The sequence below is a fragment of the Ochlerotatus camptorhynchus genome, unplaced genomic scaffold, assembly GCF_037179485.1.
Source record: "Ochlerotatus camptorhynchus isolate MF236.1 unplaced genomic scaffold, CSIRO-AGI_Acam_v1.1 ptg000193l, whole genome shotgun sequence".
Lineage (NCBI taxonomy): Eukaryota > Metazoa > Arthropoda > Insecta > Diptera > Culicidae > Ochlerotatus > Ochlerotatus camptorhynchus.
In genome coordinates this window covers 10,941,243-10,964,966 of record NW_027040683.1, presented here as the reverse complement: position 1 = coordinate 10,964,966, position 23,724 = coordinate 10,941,243, and the positions used below count along the sequence as shown (strand labels likewise).

At 41.2% G+C, this 23,724-nt stretch overlaps 2 protein-coding genes across 2 annotated transcripts; one reads left to right on the top strand and one right to left on the bottom strand.

Annotated features, from left to right (window-relative positions):
- Positions 1–21,281: 21,281 nt before the first annotated feature.
- Positions 21,282–21,725, top strand: LOC135702460 (cytochrome c oxidase assembly factor 6 homolog). Its single transcript, XM_065223493.1, has one exon. It carries the CDS (start codon positions 21,385–21,387, stop codon positions 21,643–21,645), a length of 261 nt encoding a protein of 86 aa, XP_065079565.1. The 5' UTR covers positions 21,282–21,384; the 3' UTR covers positions 21,646–21,725.
- On the bottom strand, positions 21,691–22,222 carry Sbat (LSMD1 domain-containing protein Sbat). The gene is made up of 2 exons (XM_065223492.1): positions 22,111–22,222; positions 21,691–22,045 (listed from the first exon to the last, which is right to left on the bottom strand). Exons 1-2 carry the CDS (start codon positions 22,159–22,161, stop codon positions 21,761–21,763), a joined length of 336 nt encoding a protein of 111 aa, XP_065079564.1. The 5' UTR covers positions 22,162–22,222; the 3' UTR covers positions 21,691–21,760.
- Between the last annotated feature and the right edge of the window lie 1,502 nt (positions 22,223–23,724).

Below are 23,724 nucleotides of genomic sequence, written 5' to 3'. Positions count from 1 at the left end.
ACGGAAATAGCCTAAGCTACAATATGGAACCAATGTTTCTTATTTGGAAAAAGCACAGCGAGTAAATTTATTTTTTATATTATACTATCAAAGTTACCCGCATTATCAAAGATACCCCGTTTTACGGTACTTAAAACTGAACCGTCCTTAAAAGTGCAAAACTTGTGTAATAGTGCGCGATTGGCTTGTATCGTTTTGATGCGTTGGGCAAGCAAGGAATAAGCTTCGTGCGTCACAGATACCGATAAACGACGTGCTCCGGTCGGAATCCAATTTGTATTCGTGTGAGCGCACGTCCGGTCTTGTGTGAATGCTCCTCAAAAGCGTAGTTTTACCATAGAGGTAACTCTAAGACCACTGGGTCCCGAAGAAAATCATTATTATTTTTGGCTCACTCAGTACCAGAACAACGGTCCCAAGCAGTCCCAAGCTATTTCACTCACCCCTGCATGTTCTGCATGAATCCCCACACCCCTGATGTTATCTGTCAAACTTTCATAGCGAATCAAAACAAACATAGTGTAGTAATAGAATTTCAACTAGAATAGGGTACGTTAATCGTTTGCTTGGGACCAATTAGGTATTTTTTGGGAGCCCACATCAAATTGCATCGCGGAAAAAACGCTGTAGAAAATTACCCATTGGGTATTTTATTTTGAAATTTTGGGTAGAAGTAGCTTAGAGTGTATTGTTTACACTGTATTTTTATCGCTTTCAGTTTTTCGAAAGTTGGAAAAAGTGGCGTCACCCGAAAAGCAACGTCGCGAAATGATTTTGCGCAAGCACCTGGAAAATGCTCAACTCTCTCATCGGGACATCGGAGAACAACTCGGCATCGTGCCGTCAACGGTGAGTCGTGTGTGATTAAACGTTACTACGAAACTCTGAGCATCGAACGGAAGGAGAAATACGGTCAGAATGGATGTTCTAAAGGGTGTCCACGATGAAATTGCCACACACAAAATTGATTCGCAAAATTCGAGTTTTCATCCGATTGCCATCAAATTTTCAGGGATTGAGAAATAACTATTAAACTTCATTTTACCATTTACAGTCCATACGCAAATGCCCGCACCTTGGCCTTAACCCCGGCCATAAGATTCTGCACAACCTGTGAATCAACCGTTTTTTGCATGTAAACCCATACTTTCTTCAGTTCCTCGACTGTCTTCACTACCTTAGGTCGTTTAAGAAGGTGCTGCTTCATAATCGCCCAGTACTTCTCGATGGGGCGGAGCTCCGGAGTGTTGGGAGGGTTGAACATTTTCGGCACGAAATTGACCTTATTGTCCGCATACCACTTCAGCACGTCCTTGGAGTAGTGGCATGAGGCCAAATCCGGCCAGAAGATTTTTGGGACGTTGTGGACCTTCAGGAGAGGAAGCAGCCGCTTCTGGAGGCACTCTTTTATGTACACCTGTCCGTTCATCGTGTCCTGGGTCACGAAAGGTGCACTCCGCTTCCCGCACGTGCAGATGGCTTGCCAAACCAGGAATTTCTTCGCAAATTTGGACATTTTCTGAGTGCGGACATGCTCCGGAACGCTGAACTTATCCTTGGCCGTGAAAAACAGGTTGCCGGGGATCTGTTTGAAGTCGGCCTTCACATATGTTTCGTCGTCCATGATGCAGCATTCAACTTTCGTCAGCATGTTGAGGTACAACTTCCTGGCACGGGTTTTGGCGGACTTGTTCTGCTTCTCGTCGCGATTAGGGGCCTTTTGTACCTTGAACGTTCGAAGCCCAGCCTTAGTTTTGGCCTTCTGGACAAAACTTCGGCTTAGGTGCAGCTTCTTAGCCACATCCCTAACGGAGGCGTTCGGATTTCGGTTGAAGGCCCCAACTACGCGGTTGTGATTTTTGGTGTTGTACGGAATACTTTTTCCTTCACTTCTGGGCTTCCGATCGGTGGTCAACCGTTCCTCGAACCGCTTACTCACTCGCGACACCGTGGAATTCGCGATTCCCAACGTTTTAGCGATGGAACGATGCGAGAGATCCTTGTTCTCGTGATGAATGCGCAAGATTTTATCACGCACGAGCTGTTCTTTCGACTCCATTTCCGCGAGTTTTGATCACAGGACTTTAAAACTTGCAGGATGTAAATAATGCACTATGAACTAAATCCACCCAAATTTTCATTAAATTCTACCCAACGGTTAAAAAGTTAGAGCAATTTCATAGTGTGGCAATTTCATCGTGGACACCATTTATTAGTGATCAGGATCACAAGCGTGTCGTGAAAGCGTTTAAGAGGAATCCCAATGCTTCGGTCAGGGATGTGGCCTAAAAGTTGAATCTGTACAAGTCGTTCGTTCAGAGAGCCAAGGACCGGGAGGGACTGCATACGTTCAAAGTGCAGAAGGCTCCAAATCGTGACGAATTGCAAAATACGGTGGGAAAGTCACGGGCCCGGAAACTGTACACCCAGATGCTGACGAAGCCTCATTGTCTCATCATGGATGATGAGACTTACGTCAAGATGGACTACCGGCAGCTTCCGGGGCTACTGTTCTTCACCGCCCAGCACAAGTTTGATGTTCCGGAGGAAGTAAGGAAGCAGAAACTTTCAAAGTTTGCCAAGAAATACATGATTTGGCAAGCGATCTGCACATGTGGCAAACAGAGTGCGCCGTTCGTGACTACCAGAACTTTAAACGGGGAGATCTACTTCAAGGAGTGTCTACAGAAGCGTCTGCTTCCTCTGTTGAAGCAACACGAGGGCCCTACGATCTTCTGGCCGGATCTAGCTTCGTGCCACTATTCAAATGTTGTCCTGGAGTGGTACGAAGCCAACGGGGTCACTTTCGTACCCAAGGACATGAACCCCCAACGCACCGGAACTAAGGCCCATCGAAAAATACTGGGCTATTATGAAGCAGGCACTACGGAAGCATCCCAAGGAGCTCAAATCTGCGGAAGACATGAAGAAAAAGTGGGTTTCCGTACAGAAGAAGCTGCAGCCAGATTTTGTACAGAACCTAATGAGTAGAGTTAAGCGTAAGGTGCAAGCGTACGGTTATGGTATTGAAGTTGAATGAAATAGATATGCCAAAAGCTTACGAATGGGTTATATTTTATTGTCTGAAAGTTTGATAACGATTTGTCAACTATGTAATTTTCTACAGCGCTTTTTGCGTGATGCAATTTGATATGGGACACCCTTTAATAAGGTGCAAATAAAAAAAAAATTGTCGAAGTAGTGTCAAGTTTTGAACAATTATGACATGGTCATTTATTAATGAAATTCAATTTTAATTTTTTGATCAAAGTGTTTAGCCGTAATCAACCAATCACGTGCTCGCTCGCTATGATTATCCAGAAAACAGAGAGACGAGCTGGTACCACTCAATACTCAATATAATTTTTTCTCTGCTTTTTTTTCTATTCCTTCACCTACATCAGCAAAATACAGTAAAAAGGAGAGGCATAGAATGCTAATCTAAATGCTTAAGTAAGGGAAACGTAGATAGTTTGACCGCAGTCATCGTTTGAGTAATAAACAGGGGTTTTCGTTGCGTTGTTCACTGAAAACGAAACTATCTCAGTGATTAAGTTTTACTCATTTGTGCGTCACTTTTACTCATTCGTATGGAAAATTTTCTTGAATCGTAGGTTACTCAGCGCATGAGTAAACTACGCTTTTAAAAATGTCTTAAATTGACTCACTCTCTGAGTAAGATTCGTTTTCAGTGTACACCGCAACGAACACTCCTGTAAAGGGCCCATGCATTAATTATGTCACGCTAAATCAAGCAAAAGATTACCCCCCCCCCCCTATCGTGACGTTTTTCCTATACCTACTGCATTGCTTGTCACAAAATCTTAGACCCTCCCTCCCCCCTTAGAGTGTGACAAAATATATGCATCAACCCAAAGAGTTGAGTTATGAAATTCACTTTATTCCAAAACAATAGCCGAAACATCAAACTAGAACCACAGACAAACAAACATAACACTCGCAAGTTGTTTATCAAACAAGTATTTAACGGTCAATTTGAAAGTATCGTAGCATCGTGGAGTCAGATCTGAGCTGTATGATTCCCTTCGGGCGCGAGGTAGACAACCTAAAGTTCCAGTGCGGGATATTTTGGCTAGATGCGATCTTGAGTTTATGAAACTCATATATGTTTATTTTAAGAATATAAACCTTAGATTGTAAGTTTGATTAACCTTGTGTTCAGTTTGTATTTTGTACGCGTGGGGTTTTTTTTTTAAATGTTTGTTTTCAAGATGAATAGAAATAAGTTTATGTTTTAGGATTAATTAAATATTTGCATTGTAAATCACATGTCAAACCCTTTTCCCATCCAAAATATTGTAAATCTCCACTAACCTCGAGGCAACCGCGAGAATTCGGTCCAGTTCCTTTAAGTTTAAATATAAGACAGTAATAACAACAATCAATTCGAAACTAACGATTTTAAATTGGCTCACTACTTGACTAGCCTATTGGTCCCAAGCAAACGATCAACGTACCAAAACCAAAAACTGGAACAGTTGGTGGCACGCTTTTGGGACTTGGAACAGTGTTCGCCGACTAATTGCTTGTCTCCAACAGAGAAGGAATGTGAGCGTCACTTCGTAGCCAACGTATTTCGCAACGAAGAGGGTCGATATCAATTTCGTCTTCCAGTGAAAGAAGAATCCTGCTTCGTCTGCAAAACAACAAACACAACGCAGTGCGTCGGTTTCTCGCTCTCTAACGGAAACTGAACGCGAACCCCATACTGCGTACTCAATACGAAGAGTTCATCAACGAATATTTGCGTTTGGGTCATATGCGGGAGATAACACAGGAAGAATTGGCAGCAGAAAACGACGATGTTCCGCAGTTATACCTACCGCATCACGCCATTCTTCTTCGCCCTGACAGCACGACCACGAAGCTCCGCATTGTTTTTGATGCTTCCTGCAAGAGCTGCTCCGGATTATCGTTGAATGACGTCCTTCTGACTTGTCCAACTATCCAGGACACGATCAATGCAATCGTTCTCCGTTTTCGGATGCCAGCTTTCGTAATCATGGGTGAACTCTGAAAAATATATCGCCAGATCCTCAAGCATCCTCTGGACCAACGACTTTTACGGATTTACTGGCGAAAGAACAGCGCGGAGCCGATGAAAGTGTTTCAACTCCTGACCGTTACATACGGTACCAGTTCTGCTCCATTCCTCGCTACACGTGTCCTGCAGCAGCTCGCGGAGGATGAACAGGATCGATTTCCTTTGGCGGCGGTGGTTATCCGCAAGGACATGTATATCGATGATCTACTCACGGGATGCGACGATCTAGAGAAGCTCAAGCAACTCTGCTCCCAACTTCTCGGAATATTCGAGAGTGCTGGGATGCAACTCCGCAAAATATCCTCGAATCACCAGAAAATTCTAAACGAAATTCCAGAAGAGTGTCGAGAGACAAAATCGCTCATTGAATTTGATTCCGAAGCTCCTATCAAGGCCCTTGGGCTTCTGTGGGAGCCGGCAACTGATTCGCTCCTCTACAGGATGCCGAAGTTCTCCAAGTGTGAGCAATACACGAAGCGAATCATTCTGTCACAGACATCCAGTTGCTTCGATCCTTTAGGACTGCTTGGTCCAGCCGTCGTGAAGGCCAAAATCATCCTCCAAACACTATGGAAGCTGGACTACAACTGGGATCATCCGCTGCCTAGGGCATTCGCAACCGAATGGGAAGAGTACCAGAGTCACTTCAGCCAATTGCAAACTTTTCGATTTCCTCGGCATATTCAGTCGCTGCGTCGCCCTTCCGTTGTTGAAATTCATGGGTTCAGCGATGCATCGGAGCACGCCTATGGAGCGTGCCTGTATCTACGAACGATCGCAGCGGATGGATACGTCGCCATTCGACTTTAGGCAACTAAATCACGAGTCGCTCCACTAAACAACAAATCCATAGCACGATGTGCAGCGCTGGTCTTATCCCGGTTGCTTCTTTCCGTCTGCACCAGCATTGGAATCAAGGAAAGCATATTTCTGTGGACCGATTCCACAATTGTGCTTCACTGGTTGTCGGGAAGTCCATCCACCTGGCAAACGTTCGTGGAGAACCGTGTAGCTGAAATTCAGGAGTTAACAATCAACTGCACCTGGAACCATGTGCCCGGCGAAGAAAATCCAATTCCATTACATCCCGGCCAAATCACCCAATTTTGGCGGGTTATGGGAAGCCTGTGTCAAGTCGATGAAACATCATCTACAACGAGTCATTGGAAACGCTTTCTTGCCACGCGAAATCTTTAGCACCATCCTAGCGCAAGTCGAAAGCTGCCTCAACTCCAGACCCATCACACCGTTTTTCAATGACCCAAATGATCTGCAAGCCCTAACACCAGGGCATTTCTTAATTGGTCGGCCTCTGGATGCCTTGCCGGACCCCGATTACACCAGCCTTCCTGAGAATCGTCTACGCTTGTGGGAACGAGCTCAACGCCACACGCAGCACTTCTGGCAAAGGTGGCACCGTGAGTACCTAACAACCCACAACAACGGTACAAGTGGTCATCCGTAACCCGCAACCTGGCTGTCGGATCGATGGTCATGATCTAGGAAGAGTCCCTCCCAGTCCTGAAATGGTCCCTGGGGCGAGTGGTAGACATTCATCCGGGCGCAGATGGAATGGTGCGCGTAGTCTCTGTCAGGTTGCCATGCGGAACCGTGACGAAACGCGCCATTTCCAAGCTGTGTATCCTTCCAATCGAGGTTAATCCAGCGCTACTTCCAGGTCCATGCGCAGGTCCCTCTGTGGTACCGGCAAACTCCACAGGACCAACAAGCGATCCTGGTCACCACAGAGCCTCTGCAGGTGCAGCTGGTACAACCATTGACGCAGTCTCAAGTGAAGACGAAGAATAAATGTTGATTGTTGAAATGTAATTCAAGGTGGTCGGTGTGTTAGTTAGTTCGTTTAGGTCAAATTCTTAACTCTAAATTTGTATAAATACCATTGCTTAAAAATAAATACTATATATAAATATAAATACTTTTAAGTGCATGTATCTAGTGGTACATGCACTTAAAAGTATTTATATTAAAATCCTTTTCGCACCGCCCTATTACCTTTAAATCGGTGTCGCCCTTTGACATGTGCCTCATATACTCTCACTGACCCGGGATATCACAATAGCCTATCTGTGATAGCAGACCAACACCAGCTTCTCTGGTTCTCTGGATAGTAGGTAGTAATCGAGAAAGCAGCAGACGGTAGTAGTCGAGATCGAGATACATAGAGAAGAGAGTTGATCTCCACCCGGTCACCGATCTGGACGTACACACGTTGGTATCGGTCAGACAATATAGTTCTAAAACCTAAGTGTTGAAGACGTTTATTCAGTGGCAGAAAGACTCGGTCCGTTTGCCTTCTCTTGGTGCCCACAAGATTACCGTGTGATTTTCCCGCGAGTGTGCGCGAGTTTATTCAGTTCTCGTTTCGAACAGAGGGGTTAGTGGATTTACCTATGATTCGAGGGGTGAATCGATAAGCTTGGGACCGAAGTGAGTACCAGAGCTGAGCCAAAAAGTTGAGCACGTTTCTTCGAGACCTTCTAGTCTTAGAGTTACCTCTATGGTAATAATGTATAATGAAAATGATAACTCGGCTCTGTAAAGTTTATTCGATTGAGCCTGTACAAATAAAGTTATTATTAAAAAAACACTTTTTGTTCATCTTCCTTACTTGCGCCCCTTGTCTGCGCATGCCTAAAAACGAAAACAAGATATCAAGAAGACTGGTAAATCTTCCATTTTCTCATACAAACGCTATGAGACAGGTACAATCATGTCATCTGCCGTTAAAAGGTAAATGCTTAGAACGAATTTAATAGCAAAGATTGCATCCTCAGAAGAAAGGTTTGAGTATTTGCTAATTTGTCTATGCTTTGCTTCCACTTTCACTCAACCGCAGCGCTACTGTATCTGTCGCTTGGATTCTGGCAAAATTGCCAGTCTTCTTGATATGAAGTCTTCGCTAAAACCAAACTATTTATTATCAACCCTGCGCGTATGATAATCGAAATCTTAGATGGTATATGTAATTGCTACCCTGAAGATCAGATATATTTAGGGCAGTTCAAATAAATTCAGAGATGCACCGATAATTTAGAAAGGTCTGGACTTTCGGAGAAGATTAAAAATCTGGAATAATTAGTTATCTTGTTTGGGCTTTTTAGTATTCAAGAAAAATTCCGATTACAGTTTAATCGTCGCCAATTCTTCGATCCAGGGGTCGGGATCTTCGTCAAGGTTGGTTGGTTGGTTGTCTTTATTAAGGAGATTTTCAGCCAGACGCTGGTTCATCTCCGACTTCGTCAAGGCTCGTTTTAGAAGCTTTTTGAGCTGTATATCAGCTGATGAAGGCCAAGTCCAAAGACCGTATAACACACTTTCATGCAAGAATTCAAAAGAATATCTTGTGGTTAAATTCAATAGAATAATCTTATGAGTTATAACTGTCGATTTGATCGCTCAGTATACGTTCAGTTTCGACCGAGCAGGGTAACACATTGGGCAATGAGTTGGGGTTAACTCTAGATCTTAAATTTCCGATGTTCTCCTTGAAGATTCAGCTTCCTTCTAAGGAGAAAAGTGGCTCATGATACTAAAGCATCCATCACGTAGAAAGCTAAAACCGTGGTGAAGCGTTGTTCTGCATGGTGACCGATTGCGCCATTAGACATTTTCTTCATTGAGGAGCTAAATATTATAAAAAAACACTCATCACTCACACACTCAACAAAAATTTTAGTTACTTTACTTGCCAGAACTGAAATGGAAATCTCTAAACGAAATGACTCACACCCACCTCAAGCTCATCATCATCATCATCATCATCCAACCAAAGTGCGTGGGATGCCACCCACCACGGAAGTGATTGAAAAGCGCTAAAAATTACCCGCACAGACTTCGCCGTCCGAGATTGTTGATAAGGTTCGTACGCGCTCATGATTGTAATCAACAGGTCAATAGCTTACAGGTCCATTCGAGCCAGAAGTCAACACTCAGAGAGCTACGTTAGCGATACCGATCTAAATGTGGGAATATTCACGTAGCTAGAGAGGGAGAACACTTTCCTTCCGCCTATCCATTGAAGCCATAGTTCGGTGCTAACTGAAATGCAACAGACCATAGGCATTGCAAAAAAAAAAAAACAAGAATGCACCGATTGATTTGCATAATTAGTCAGAATACTTGTAGTAGATAGCTTTCCGTAACAACGCCATCGTTGACGTCGTCATCGGAGGAGGAAAAAGCAAAGCAAATTGAGGGCAAATAGTTAACATTTCAAAGCTGAAGTTTAAATCTAATTTGCCTCTTCCGGTCGGTAGCCAGTCGGTACGGGGTTTTCCCTCATCTTGTTGTTATTGTTGTTGATGTTGTACGTCTCTGGGAGCATCTGTCGAATGTAAATTGTTTGTTCAATCATGTGCAAATGAACTCATTGTTTGCCTCTGACATTGACTTATTGGACGATAATTGAGGGGTTGAACTTTATTATTTGCTACTTTGTGTCAAGCGCAGCTGAGAAGGAGAGGTGTGGAGTTCTTATTTTTTTTATTAATTTGACAGTAGCTACCATAGAACTGTGAGTTACGTGATTCGTTACCAATGCACAGTCATTTCCATCAGTGCTGTCATTGGAGGAAAAGAGGCTGAGTCCAGAAAGAGACGACACGTCACAATTGGAGCAATTGGTTATCTGTCAAAATCATGGGAAAAGCGAGGGGGACGAAAGTCCCAGATTTATTCAAATTTTGTCCAAAAATACCTTTTAGTTTGATGAATTGATTTAAATCCATGCAAATTTATTTTATCCGAAATATTCGCGTTCAAATCTTTAAAATAAATAATATCGTCTTTTTATCGATCACATCTCTAATATTTAAGAAAGAAGCCATTGTTTGCGTTTACAACATTGGCCCTTATGAACGCTCAGTGTCGAGATGTTGAGGTGGATTTCGTCAGAGTTCGATGAGGAATGTGGGTGCTTCGGGTTCACGAATCGCGACCTGGATAACGGGTTCTGTCACCTTTTCGTGGTACGTTACGGGATGTAAGATCTACCACCGATTCCTGGTCCTGACTACTTTGGATTTTCAGTAATCCAAAGAACGCATCTTAGTCCTTGTTTCTTTTCATGCCTTGTTGATAGTGACAAGACTCGGCTTTGTCTACCGAGGATGATCTTGAAACAAGGAAAAAAATGAGTTAGTTGTCTTCATCTATGTGATTCCTAATCTTCTATTCGTTGTTCCCTAGTTCCTGACTACTTCAAACTAGGGGAACAGGATTTTTCAGTAATCCAAGGAACACATCTTAGTCCATGTTACTTTTTATGCCTTGTTGATAGTGACAAGACTCGGCTTTGTCTACCGAGGATGATCTTGAAACAAGGAAAAATGAGTTAGTTGTCTTCATCTATGTGATTCCTAATCTTCTATTCGTTGTTCCCTAGTTTGAAGTGGTTAAGACTAGGGTTCTGATGCATGGTCATTATCGGTGTCATACCTTAATTTTGTTGCTAAGGAATCCAATTTTGACTGACAAAGGGGCGTGCCTTTGGAGGGTATTGCAACACTCCGAAGCGTATAAATAGCGGGACCTTTCAATTAGAGTCGGATCCTTGCGATAAAGGCAAGAGTGGCAACTGTAAAAAAAAATCGAATACTTCATCATTTCTCAATAGTGATGGAGTAATACGGCATGCACTAAACTAAGGACACGGGATGTACTACAATAGATCAATTTACTGGTCGCAGTAGTGTTAGGTCCCGAACAGAGGAAAAAAAATCCTCCGGGGAATAAACTTGCGTGAGAATGCGGCAAACAAAATTTACGCTTGAGATTCTCATGCATATTCACGCACTCACACTCACAACGCCGAAAAATCATTCCAGCTTTAAACTCATAAAAACCACTCAAACGTCAATTGATATCATGCCTACACACAAAGAACAAAAATTGTTCCTATAAAAGTAATGAAACTTCAATTTAAAAGTTTCTCCAATTTCGTAGTTTTAACAACGAAAATATTCAAAATCAAAACATTTTTTTCGGATTAAAAGTGTCGCAGATCTTTCAAAACTTCCTCGTCATTGCGAAGATTTTGGCATCACTTGACCTTCGTTTGCCGCTAAATTTGAAAGCGTGAAAAATAAACCATATTACCAACAATCAATTCGAAACTAACGATTTTAAATTGGCTCACTGCTTGACTAGCCTATTGGTCCCAAGCAAACGATTAACGTATCCCATTCTAGTCGACATTCTAGTACTACGCAATGTTTGTTTTGATTCGCTATGAAAGTTTGACAGATAAAATGAGCGGTTATTGGTCTTTCCTATGTTTCGAGGGGTGAATTGATTAGCTTGAGACCGAAGAGAGTACCAGAGCTGAGCCAAAAAGTTGAGCACGTTATTTCGGGACCTTCTAGTCTTAGAGTTACCTCTATGGTAATGGTGCCCTTTATGTTGTGAAGACTAGTACTTCAAAAAGGGTAACTTGTGAGGCAAGACAGGGTGTCCTCAACAAGTTAAGGGAACAGGATGCACTAGATGTCCACAACAGGTACAGCAAAACATCACATAGACGCCCTTATTCACACTAACTACTCAGGGGGTAGAAGGTCAAGAAGAGCCACAGTCGCCAACTAAAGCTTGAACCGGGTACCTGGGACTCCCACGATATACCCGCGGCAATGGTCAGCAGACGATGACCTGTGCGTATTTAGTATGTAAGGGGCTGTCCATAAACTACGTAGACAGTTGGGGTTGACAATTATCCACGGCCAATACAAATTTTGGTTTTTTTTTTTGTATGGATAATTGTCTACGCAGGGTGTGGGGGGGTCAATAATCCCAAAAAACTGTCTACGTAGTTTATGAACAGGCCCTAATATGTTTTATTTGGATACACAAAATGTTTGAAGCCATGCGTCATCTAAACCATAATTTGCATCACCACAAATACACTTGTCAACCATCTTCAACTGGAACGTACTCACCAAATCACTTCACCCGGGAGCGCATTCCCGATGCTTCCACGCATATTTTTCTCTAGTCATCCCTAAAAAATTCCTCCTCCAGCGACTCCAACCACACAACAACCAAATATCACTTTTCTTCACTTTTCTTTTTTAAGTCACTCCGTGCACAAAAGCTTCGGAAGCAGTATGCGTTATTGCCGGTATGATACCCATCGTCATCACCTTGGCGGAGGACACCGAATGCTATATGCGAAGAGATACCAGAGGAGTTCTAAAAAAAATGGTGAGAACGGAATCGATGGTTAAGTGGCAACCGGAGTGGGACGCAGCGGACAACGGTAGATGGACACACAGGCTAATACCGATTCTTTCGACCTGGGTGAACAGGAAGCATGGAGAAGTCAACTTCCACTTGACGCAGTTCCTGTCTGGTCATGGCTGCTTCAGGAAGTACCTGCATCGCTTTGGACACACAACGTCACCCCTCTGTCCGGAGTGTGGCAACGTAGACGAAACGCCGGAGCACGTGGTTTTCTACTGCCCAAGATTTGAGGCAGTGCGAGTGGAGATGCCGGCCCTTAGCGCGAGAAATGTCGTCAGTGAAATGTGCCGAGATGAGAGGACGTGGAGCGTCGTCAGCAAGGCAGTTTTGTCGGAGCTGCAGCGAAAATGGAGAGATGATCAGCGATTCAGCAACGCCGGCTAGCTGAGCTAAAGAGAAGTGCTTGAGCACAGCCCCCCCCCCCCTCCCCCGACGAAATACTCTAGGGGAGTTCCGGGGGGATACACACACACACACACACACACACACACACAAGTTTGACGTCTGTTCTCTGTGATAAAAATGTGTGCAATTCTATTAGTGTATATGTGTATATTGGTATCATTACACTGAAACAAATGGACATGTACCTTTTATTGGATCCATCTTATAACATAGCAATGTCAGCAGATTTATTCATTCATGTGATGATTGATAGATTCCATTGGATTATCACTTAAAAACTATGACTTGCGAAATGGAATGATTTCTATAGTAATTTCACATACATAGTACTGGATAATACTTTGGTTCGAGCGTGGTTAGCGATAGATAAGAAGTATGTGAATATTGTCTGATATATTTCATGGTGAAAAACTGGTGCTATGTATTGGGTGGGAACAGACATCTAGAAACTAATGGAAAATCATATAAGTTTGCGCTATGAGAAAATTCAGTAAAATATACCTTCAAAGTGTTTTTTTATGTTACTTCATACGCGAAGTTAACGATTTTCAGAGTTGGTTGGAAATGCTAACATGAAGCTTTAGTGTGATGATTTATTAGCTAGAGAATGATCTTTAGAAGAGGGTAGGTGGATAGTTCCGTTAGAGTACGGCAGTATGAAAATTGAATAGAAGTTGAAAATGAGCGAAGGGCCATTAAAGCGACAGTTTTCAAGATAGACGCACATTTTTGCCTAGCCCGTACGATGTACGCGGGGAGTTGAAGTATGTCTCCAAGTCCACAGGCAAAAATGTGCGTCCCTCTTGTTGCTCATAAACTGACTGCGGCTGTGGAATAGTTCTAGCGACGTTTTCATCACTACCTAAAGCCCCACGTTGCGAGAGCATTTCCAGTCGATGGTAAGGAGCAACACAATAGTTGGGTAAAGAAGAACTGCATTATAACACACCATCGACTGGAAATGCTCTCGCAACGTGGGGCTTTAGCATTTCCAACCAACTCCCAAAATATACCTGTTTTCATGATAAATATTGCTCACTAAAAGATATATTTTATATGACAAGTATCGTAGTTGGTAGTACTGCCACCTGTGGCGCGCACAGTCAATTCCCTTGCGTTTGACGTTTACACACTACCGCCATCTGTTCAGCGTAGTGCCCACCACAGTGTACTCAACAGATGGCGGTAATGTTTTAACGACGATGTTTTAGAGTGAGAAATATTCAATGTGTTATGTCTGTTTGTCTGTGTGATAATTATGTTTATTTTATTAGAGTTGCTTTAACGATTTTTTACGTTTGTTAATATGTCGCGTGTAAACAGACATGTAGAAACTATAGGACAGTCATTTAGCTTTGCAGTATTGGAAAACATGTATATCTCATCATCCCAATCATTATATAGTCATATAGATTTGCCTTTTAAGAAATCCAACATCAAACATTTGTTTTGGCATGGTTTTCTGGGATGAATATCGCTCCCAATAAAATAAATTTCATAAATTATTGAAACAATTTTCAACGATGTTATCGTACACTCATTAAAACGCTGTCCAGACTGGAGAGTTATAACATGTTATAACGGTTGTCAAATAATTGCAACACATAAACCACCATCAAGATAGCGCTATAACATGTTATAACCATAGAGGTAACTCTAAGACTAGTAGGTCCCGAAGAAACGTGCTCAACTTTTTGGCACAGCTCTGGTACTATCTTCGGTCCCAAGCTAAACGATTCACCCCTCGAAACGTAGGAAGATCCAATAACCCCTCTTTTTATCTGTCAAACTTTCATAGCGAATCAAAACAAACATTGTGTAGTACTAGAATTTTGACTATAATGGGGTAGGTTAATCGATTTGCTTGGGACCAATAGGCGTGTCAAGTAGTGAGCCAATTTAAAATCGTTAGTTTCGTATTGATTGTTGTTATAACTCTGTAGTCTGAACGTACCTTTTATGTTAGCGAAAGTACTACCAACAATCAATACGAAACTAACGATTTTAAATTGGCTCACCACTTTAGTAGCCTATTGGTCCCAAGCAAACGATTAACGTACCCTATTCTAGTTGAAATTCTATTACTACACTATGTTTGTTTTGATTCGCTATGAAAGTTTGACAGATAACATCAGGGGTGTGTGGATTCATGCAGAACATGCAGGGGTGAGTGAAATAGCTTGGGACTGCTTGGGACCGTTGTTCTGGTACTGAGTGAGCCAAAAATAATAATGATTTTCTTCGGGACCCAGTGGTCTTAGAGTTACCTCTATGGTACTACCCAATGAGTGTATTCCTTCTTGTCCAATCCCAGATATAATACATTTTTCTTCGGGATAATAAATTTGCGTTGCTTTTACTTTATTTATTTTGACAACAGATATATCAGTAAGTACATTTCGAGTCTGATAGGTCTATGTCTAAATATACATAATTTGATATGGACGCGTTTATTGTGTACCCTGTCCACACTGCAATCCTAAAAAAATTTGGGTTAACTTGTTGTTGCTGAGTTGGTTGGTTAGTCATTTGTTGTTGAGTACTTGTGTTTTGATATTGTGCTGGTTGCACATATTGTCGTTGATGCTGTTGTTGCAGTATTTGCTGTAAATCTTGTGGATTAGTTTGCGCGTAATACATCGCTTGTTGTTGTCGTTGTTGCGGGTTGAAGTACCTTGGTGATACATACCCTCCTCTTCGATTTCCTTGTCCTCGCTGACTAGAAAATCTGTATTGTTGTTGGTTATTATAGTTGTTATATCTTGGTTGTTGATTGTTTTGCCATTCACTTCGGGTGTTTTGGCTATGATATCCACGTTCACCATTGAATCTTCCACGTCCACGACCACGTTGTGGATGATTTCCTCTAGCCATGAAGACTTGTGTTTGCATTGTAGCCGGCACAAAGTTGGCTAGCGTAAATCTACTAGAGTGTTCCGTGGATTGGTTTTTAAACAAATGGCTTGTCGTTTCGGATGCCCGGCAAACTCAAAACCCCAGGGCGAGTTCAGTCTAATGCAAAATATTGGAACGCGCTAGTAGACGTTAAGTACTTGGGATTCAAAGAAAACACTAAATCCAACCGAATGAAAACTAACCAGAAACCGTCTTTCTACCGGAGCGAATGCACTGGACGACCTGTTTCTCATCACAGGTCAAGCTCTTCCCCAAACACAAAATCTACACGCTTCAGGACAGAAATGGTGGACTGAGATTCCCAAGCAGTCCGACTTGGAGTAAAACCAAACAACGAAAAAAAGGGGGGAAACTTCTTTAGACCAGTGCACTCATTGAACGGGAAATTCTCACCTAACAATCAACACAAGTATTTAGCAGAATAGGAAAACATTTATTTAGAAAAACTAATGGAACGAAAATTTTATTATCTAAACATTTTTATCCGGGAACCCTCATTCTTCTCTTACTCTCTCTCTCTCTAATTCCCTACCTAACTGTGCGGATTTCTAAATGGCTATTTATAACTGGCGGTTCATCCAGATTTAATGCATGCATGCGGACCTTGTACGGTTCTACTCACGCTTCTGCTTTACCGACTGCTCCTCACCACCTCACCAAATTGGGTGCGAGTCTTGATTCTCTAATTCACCAACTGCTTTCGTGGTGATATCCCGGTGGGTGGGAAAATTGCTCACCTGGAGCGCGATATTGACGGCGCAAACGGCTGTACAACTGGATGAGCGCATTGTTGCAAAACCGCATAGTAAATCATTTACCTTTTTGTTGAAACTTAAATCGCGCACAGTACCGCACTAGCCTACTAAACTTATTCAGTAGTAACTACCTAATCAAAAGGAATTAACGAACAATTAATTACACTGAACCTAAAGACACTTCTCACATTTAAATATACCTCTACAAACACACCGCGAAACTATACCAAAAAACTTCACAGTCCTGCCTCTTGCACGGGTTGGATTAAAGTGGACGAGAAAGATCTTGGGATTCCTCAGAAAGGCCGCTAAAACAATTCTTGGCCTTCGTTCCGGAAACCGAAAAAACGATCTTATCAAAAAGCGATCTCCAATTACCTTCCGATTCGATCAGAGATACTATCTCTTTTCCTCCCAAGTATCCCACATCTGTCTAGCTCATTCCAATCTTTAACTTAAAGTGTTTTTCTTATTATTAAATTTCCGACGACAAGTAATCCTACTGGGAGATTATACTCAATCCCACGGATCAAATTTCATGCCACCTCAAATGAGAAAACTTACGCGCCTAGTAAGCGGATGAACAAATAATGAGTGAAATTTCATGCAGGGATAATTTACTCTTGATATGAGTTCACCAGTTGCATACAAGTGAACTGGGATAGTGCGTGTCGTTTCGAATAGTAACAGTGAACATTTGTAGCATTTGAACTTCATGCTACATTAATTTAATATCTAATTCGAATACCGCTACAGCATGGTATTTGAGGGTTTTCCTTGGTCACATTCTTGAATTTTTTGCGTGGCGTAATGATTATTCCAATGTAATTTTTGAATAGAATGCGTGCTGCGTTGGCCAAAGAAGACGGCATATTTTATTACGTTTAGCAATGATTTCGATACGTTGCATTTCCAGTGACTGGGGTGTTGGAATAATTCTTTAGAGAGAGTGAATGGTTTTCCCTTGTTTACTTCTATCCCGCATAAACAATAACCATAAGAAGCGCTTAACCAACAAATAGGTATACGTCCCTAACCTCGGTCTAATATGCAGCCATCGATTACGTTTTTAATCATAACTCATCAATGAATTTACCTGCAAACGATATTCTACTGCTAAATGGTATGCTTAGATATGCTTATCATGTCGTTTGCTATCAGAAACCACGAAAAGTTGAAAAACTTACTTTTTTTAAGACAATAACTCACGAGGGAAATGTATGTAATATGGGTCTATTGTCCCCAAATTGGGTCTATTTATGGATGCAACTTCGTCCTATCTTGTTTGATCCTCAAAAAAACGCTCTTGGTAACGTTTTCTGATGTATTTTTTTTATCACTATCACTGTTAACTTAATGCTCTTCATTCCTCAAAACATTTCTTAGAGAAAATTTTACGAAAACTACATTAAATCACTCAATTTAAAAATTAAAAATTAAAAATTTCGCTTATCGTCTTTTGACCGCAGAATATCTAAATCAGAACATTGTGATGTTCATTATACAGGTTTGGCAGAAAAAATCTCCCTTCCTGTTCGTTCCTTATCATCCAAATGCAAAACAACATTGTTGACGTTACTCTTATTGCTATATGCTGTCAAATGAATTTCATGGGCCATAGTTAGGAACATAGAAAAGAAATGTGTCCCTAAAGTTGGGTCCATGTTTTACTTGTGAAAACGTTGTTAAACAATTAAAATAAACATAAAATATTCAAACAGCAACTGTAAGTTTTACGTCTAGTGTGTATTATCAGGTAATTCCAATCAATAAATGCCATAATCAGGCCATTTGATGATCGTCAGTCAACCTTCCCATCTTAACCTTATAAGTCATGGCGGCTAAAAACTCCGAACATTGTGATATTCTCAACCAGTTTTATTACTTACGAGAGCTGAAAATGTATTGAAATGTTGTGATATAAATTGATTTGTGTGTGGTACACATTTATCAACCACCAGTGATCAATATTTTCCTTATTTTTTGTGTAATATTCCTTAATTAATTATTTATTTGCGTGATAGGCCGAATGAAAGGACTAGACCCACATTACATACCGTAACCCTATCGCAATATAATGATGATGACTTCGAGGATGATATCGTCCTCTTTCCTCGGCTGATCATCAACGTCCGCATTGACATCTATCATGCTGACACCTGTCAGTTATTGAGCCCAGGTGGTGACGTTGGCGGGGAACTCCCAACAGTTTCAATGTGCACTCACCAGATGGCACTGCGATCACATACGGGTGGTAATTATATGCCTTGTATGAGGAATTGATTAGTGGGATATCATGTTAATTAGATATCTTTGATGAAAGGGACCGTGAAAGAGGACGCTAAAATAGAAAGTTTTTCTTCCGACAGTTTCATCTTAGTATTCATCTTTGATATAACCGAGCGGAAACCCTTTCTTCTCTGGCATAAGTAGAATCTCTCTGGTAAGTAGAATTAGATATTTAAGTGCTAAATTATTGAAATAGAATTGAAGTAAAATAAAAATCGTAGAACAAACATGATAAAACAACGAAATTCCTGCATGCTTCAATCGATGGTTGCAAATCATATCCGAATACAATCCTACCGTATTAAACCAATAACCAGCATCGGATGCCTGTATTGGAATACATTTTACAAGGGGCTCTTTTCTATTTTTATTTGATTTTGTTGGTCACGTCTCCATATCAACATAACCTCATCGTGTTTTTTTTTTTCAATTTTATTTGAAAACTAGTAATTTTTATTTTGGGATCGACACATATCACAATAGTTTTTTAGGTTTTGAACAAGATTCATCAATTTGAATAGCATATTTACACGAACTAGCACTATAATTAAACAAATTTCCATGAAAATAATGAAATTTCCAAGGGCTGTCACTAGCTGATCACCGTCGGATAGTGCTTATTCCTGTCACCAGGCGCGCATTAGTTTAAGATGGATTCGTCAATAAGCAGGATTATTTGAAAATTTTCCATCTGTTTCCACATTAACAACCTTCCCGAATAAAAATAACAATTCTGTAAAAATTGTGACACATGTATCTTTATAAATATTCATCTAAAAATATTTTAATACTATTACCACCGAGAACTTCGGTCTGAAACTTGTGTAAAGATAAGTGGGAACATCGCCGTTACGTGGCGCTAGCATCTCCTGATTTCCTGTATAGTAGAAACCAAGTGAAATTTATGCGTCACCAGTGGCGGGAAATAGTACTAGTCGATGGTGATAAATTTATGACAACCGGTTCAAATTCCCGAGTTTGAATGATACATTATTGAAAAAAAAAAAGTTCAAAATAGTGAGATACGATCATTATTATGGATGATACATGTAAGACATTTGTTGAATAATGAAATGTTATGTTAATTTTCATTGCAATGTCATTGAAAGATAATGAAAAGGCGTTTTTTGATGCACCGATATTATTAAGGTTATATTTTGTATGATTGCAGATAACCATACCGAAATCGACGTCCAAGTCAGCCTGCTGGATATACTGGATTATGTTGGGGACTCCTTGCTAGTGGATTTAGAGACCTAGCATATTGTGTGCGTGGGCTATACCAGTATATCAGCAGCAAAGCAAGGATTGCGGAGAATGGGTTTGTGCTGCGAATTTCCCATCCCGAGGAGCGGCCACATCAAATAAGTCTAAAATTACCCCACGACAACAAACTTATATTCAACAAAGTCTGCTTAAACAAAATGATGGGAGCATATTCGCTCTTTCCCTGTTCCTATCTCCACTGCGCAAATGTTTTGCTCCCCGAGTTCGGAACCCGAAAGAGAGGAAATTTGTCCTCGTTGCATCTCGGGATAATGCAACGATCCTGCAACAACAAAGAAAATTTAAGCGGTAGAGCTTGCGTTTACGTAGTCTACTATTTTTCTGATTGCCAGCAATTATATCATTGAAGCCTTTTTCCATTTCGTAGAAGACCACTTTTCCTATGATTTGATAAGCTTTTTGATTACCAAAAATTACAGAAAAAGGCAGCCCAGTGGGAGGCGCGTAGGCAACATGTTATACAGTGACAGCGGGCCCAGCACAGCAAAATAAATGATTTGAGCCCGGGATATGCTGCCTACTGTCAAACGCTGCTGTTGGTACACAGCAAAAAAAAATGTAATATCGATCAATGTAATTCAAGCTGATGTATGAAACAATGATGTAATAGCAAAAAGCAGATACAATATTACATCAATGGATGTAATTTTGTTCGCAAAATCGATGTACATCGTACAACGTTATATTACACAACCGATGGATTGACCTGGTTGCAGCAGTTTGGATGTAATATTCAACAACTTTTTTTTCTGTGATATAGGCCTTGTCACTGGCCTGGAAAAAGGCGAATTTTCTATTTCAAAAGTGAAAACTCTTATGCAAGTCACGTTTGACAGCTGTTCACATTTTTTATCACCGCTACGACAACAGCGCCATGGGTGGCCGGTGGCTGGTTGGGTTTCACGATACCGCAGACTTATTTCTGACAGACCAGCAATCAATTTTGACAAACCCCTTCTCGAAAATCGGAAGATGAACAACAGAAAGATTTTCGAACATTATAATTTATTTTAGAAGTTTCAAATTTAAGTGAAAATTTACCAAATGGAACACATCCTAATATTAGTTTTCAGTGTATACAGGCCTTAAAATGGTTAAAAACGCAAGCAGCACCTGTAGTGGAGGGATCTGTAACCATTTTCTTAGTTTACGTACTCTGTCTCTGAATTTACCCTCTCGCATAGAACCATCACCATGGCCTACCTACCCGTTTGCGATCTACTACCATCTGCAATGTGATTGACAGTTCGAATCAGAAATAAACAGAACCGCGCACACAAAACGATGAGACACAAAACGCCAGTGATGACATAAGTTTGCACCCACCGTGTTTTGGCCGATTCGAAACAACGAACAGCAATCACTTACATTTTCATCAAATCGTGAAACAAATTCCACCGGCTGTGAGCAATGTCCTATCCCGACAAGGAAGCACGAGCGGTCTGCTGGGCAGCACGAGACGAATACTGGGCCTGCCTCGACAAATACGCCCCCAGTCACAATTCGACGTCGGGCGAGCCGGAACCCCAACAGTGCGTTGCCCTTCGGAAGCTGTACGAAAAGCGGTGCCCGTCTCAGTGGGTGAAACACTTCGACCGCAAGCGAACCTTCGAGCAGTTCAAGCAGAAAATGGCCAAAGGATACGAGCCGCTGGAGACAAAGAATCCCTAGCCGCACACAGTCATTACCAGTTACGGTTAGATTTATTTCACATTTTTTCAATCATACCGAGAGTGTACAGTTTGCGTTGTTCAAATAAATAAAATCCTATAAGCTTAAACAAAAACTAATTTACATTGACCAGGTTAGCTTCATCGATCTCGATTGAGACGATGTATCGTCCGGGAATCATCACCAATCCCAGCACCCGTTCTTCGCCTCCGTTCTCGGTGAATTCACTGGTCAGCCCTAGAATCACATTGGCGTCGGCATCGGTGCACACGAACATGCCTATCAATATCCGCCCATCGGTCATCTTTATCCGGAAGGTGTTATTCAGCCAGGATTTGAGCATCTTCCGACTGGGGTTGGTTTCCTGTGCGACTTCCTCTTTGTGGATGAACTTTTGCTCCTGGAACCGGGTGGACGCGGGACAGGTTGAGATGGGATACAAAATGTTAATTTTAATTTATTTACCTGAATCAGCTCCCAGAGCTCATCGCTGCTATCTTTTTCGTCACTGCTCATCGTTGGAGGTAATATGATTAACAAATTTTCGGAAACGTTAAAACAGACTGCCAAGTGAAAATTACTTTGTAAAATTAAAAATATCCTGTAAACAATTTTTTTCAACGCAGCTCTGAGAGATGTCAAAAAATCGGTAAATAAGAGCTATACTGGCGCCAAGCAACATGATAACGGTGGGATACGAAAGCTTGAAGCCTGAGCGCCAAATGGCAAGCAAGTGTTCGGGTTGAAATTCATTCTTTTTTTAAAATGACCGTTGATGTGGAACCACAGACAAAAGCAAAGAGAAATTCGGAGCGAAACCACAAGGTGTAGTTCGAATCTCTAAGGACCCGTTCAAATGTTACACAACGCAAAAATAGAGTTTTTAGTCTTAAGACACCAACAAGATTTATCGTGAAACCGTTGTTATATAAGCGTATGCGCACAACTTTTAAATAAAAATCGGCTGTTGGAAATTATTCCGATTTTCCGTTAGTCGGAAAACCGTAAGCAATCTCCGCTATACAATCCATATATGGATATTAGACTTATGCAAAATTTGAAATTTTCGCTTCACAGTGTTCAAACGGTTTCAAATCGGGTCCTGATTAACCTCCGAAAGTTTAAACTCATTTGATAAGAAACTGACATGGCACAAACCACTTGAAATTTATATGGAAATAACTATGGGAAAACAAAACTTTTTGTTCATTGTCTTATAGCCTTATTACACATTGTACTGTTAACAAATTCTTTTGCTATTCTTATGGGATTTTTATCATCCAAACGTCAAATATGTTCTGTCTACTGCTTGATTTAGTTTAAGACCACTTTCAATATAAAAGAAGAACACATCAGTTGCAGTTTGTATCTGAAGATAAACTGATCTTTATTCATTTGTTTGTGAGGAAGGTCTCCGAAGAGAGCAAGAGAGTGTTCTGTTCATTATAATGTGTTAGTGTTATACAGAGCGAACCGGTACACTACAGTCCTCCATCCTTCGACAAGATTCTTTACAGAATCTAATTTGTTACTATTTCATGCATACAAAAATTCTTACAACCGTAAAATTCAATTAACAATCGATTAATTCGACAGCACGTAATGCCTGAATACATTTTCTTCTTTTCACTAAATTCTTCGAAACAGCATGCCCAGAACCGTCTTGTTGATTTCGTTCCCTTATGCGCTCGGACCTTCTAATGCCTGTAATTGAACATTCAGAATTATGGTTAAACGTTCCATTTGCAGAACGGTTAGAAAGGGTTTCTTCAGGAAATCCATAAAAATCAGGTTCATCGTCATCTTCCCTACGTCGTTTATTGCTAAGTTTTACCATTGAGTTTCTAGTTGACGTTTTGATTTCATTCAAACGCAACTGATCTCGATGTGCTGATTTGATAATTCCGTTAATATAAATTTGAAAAACGTTAATCGATATTCTTTTTACAAACGTAGCATCCAACCAGCGTTCAGCATCTTTTGGGCGATGATTCCGATACCATAACTTGTCTCCTGGTTTCAAGTTATTGAACTTGTCGATTTGGGGAACCACCCGATCTAGTACAGGATTCGAATTTT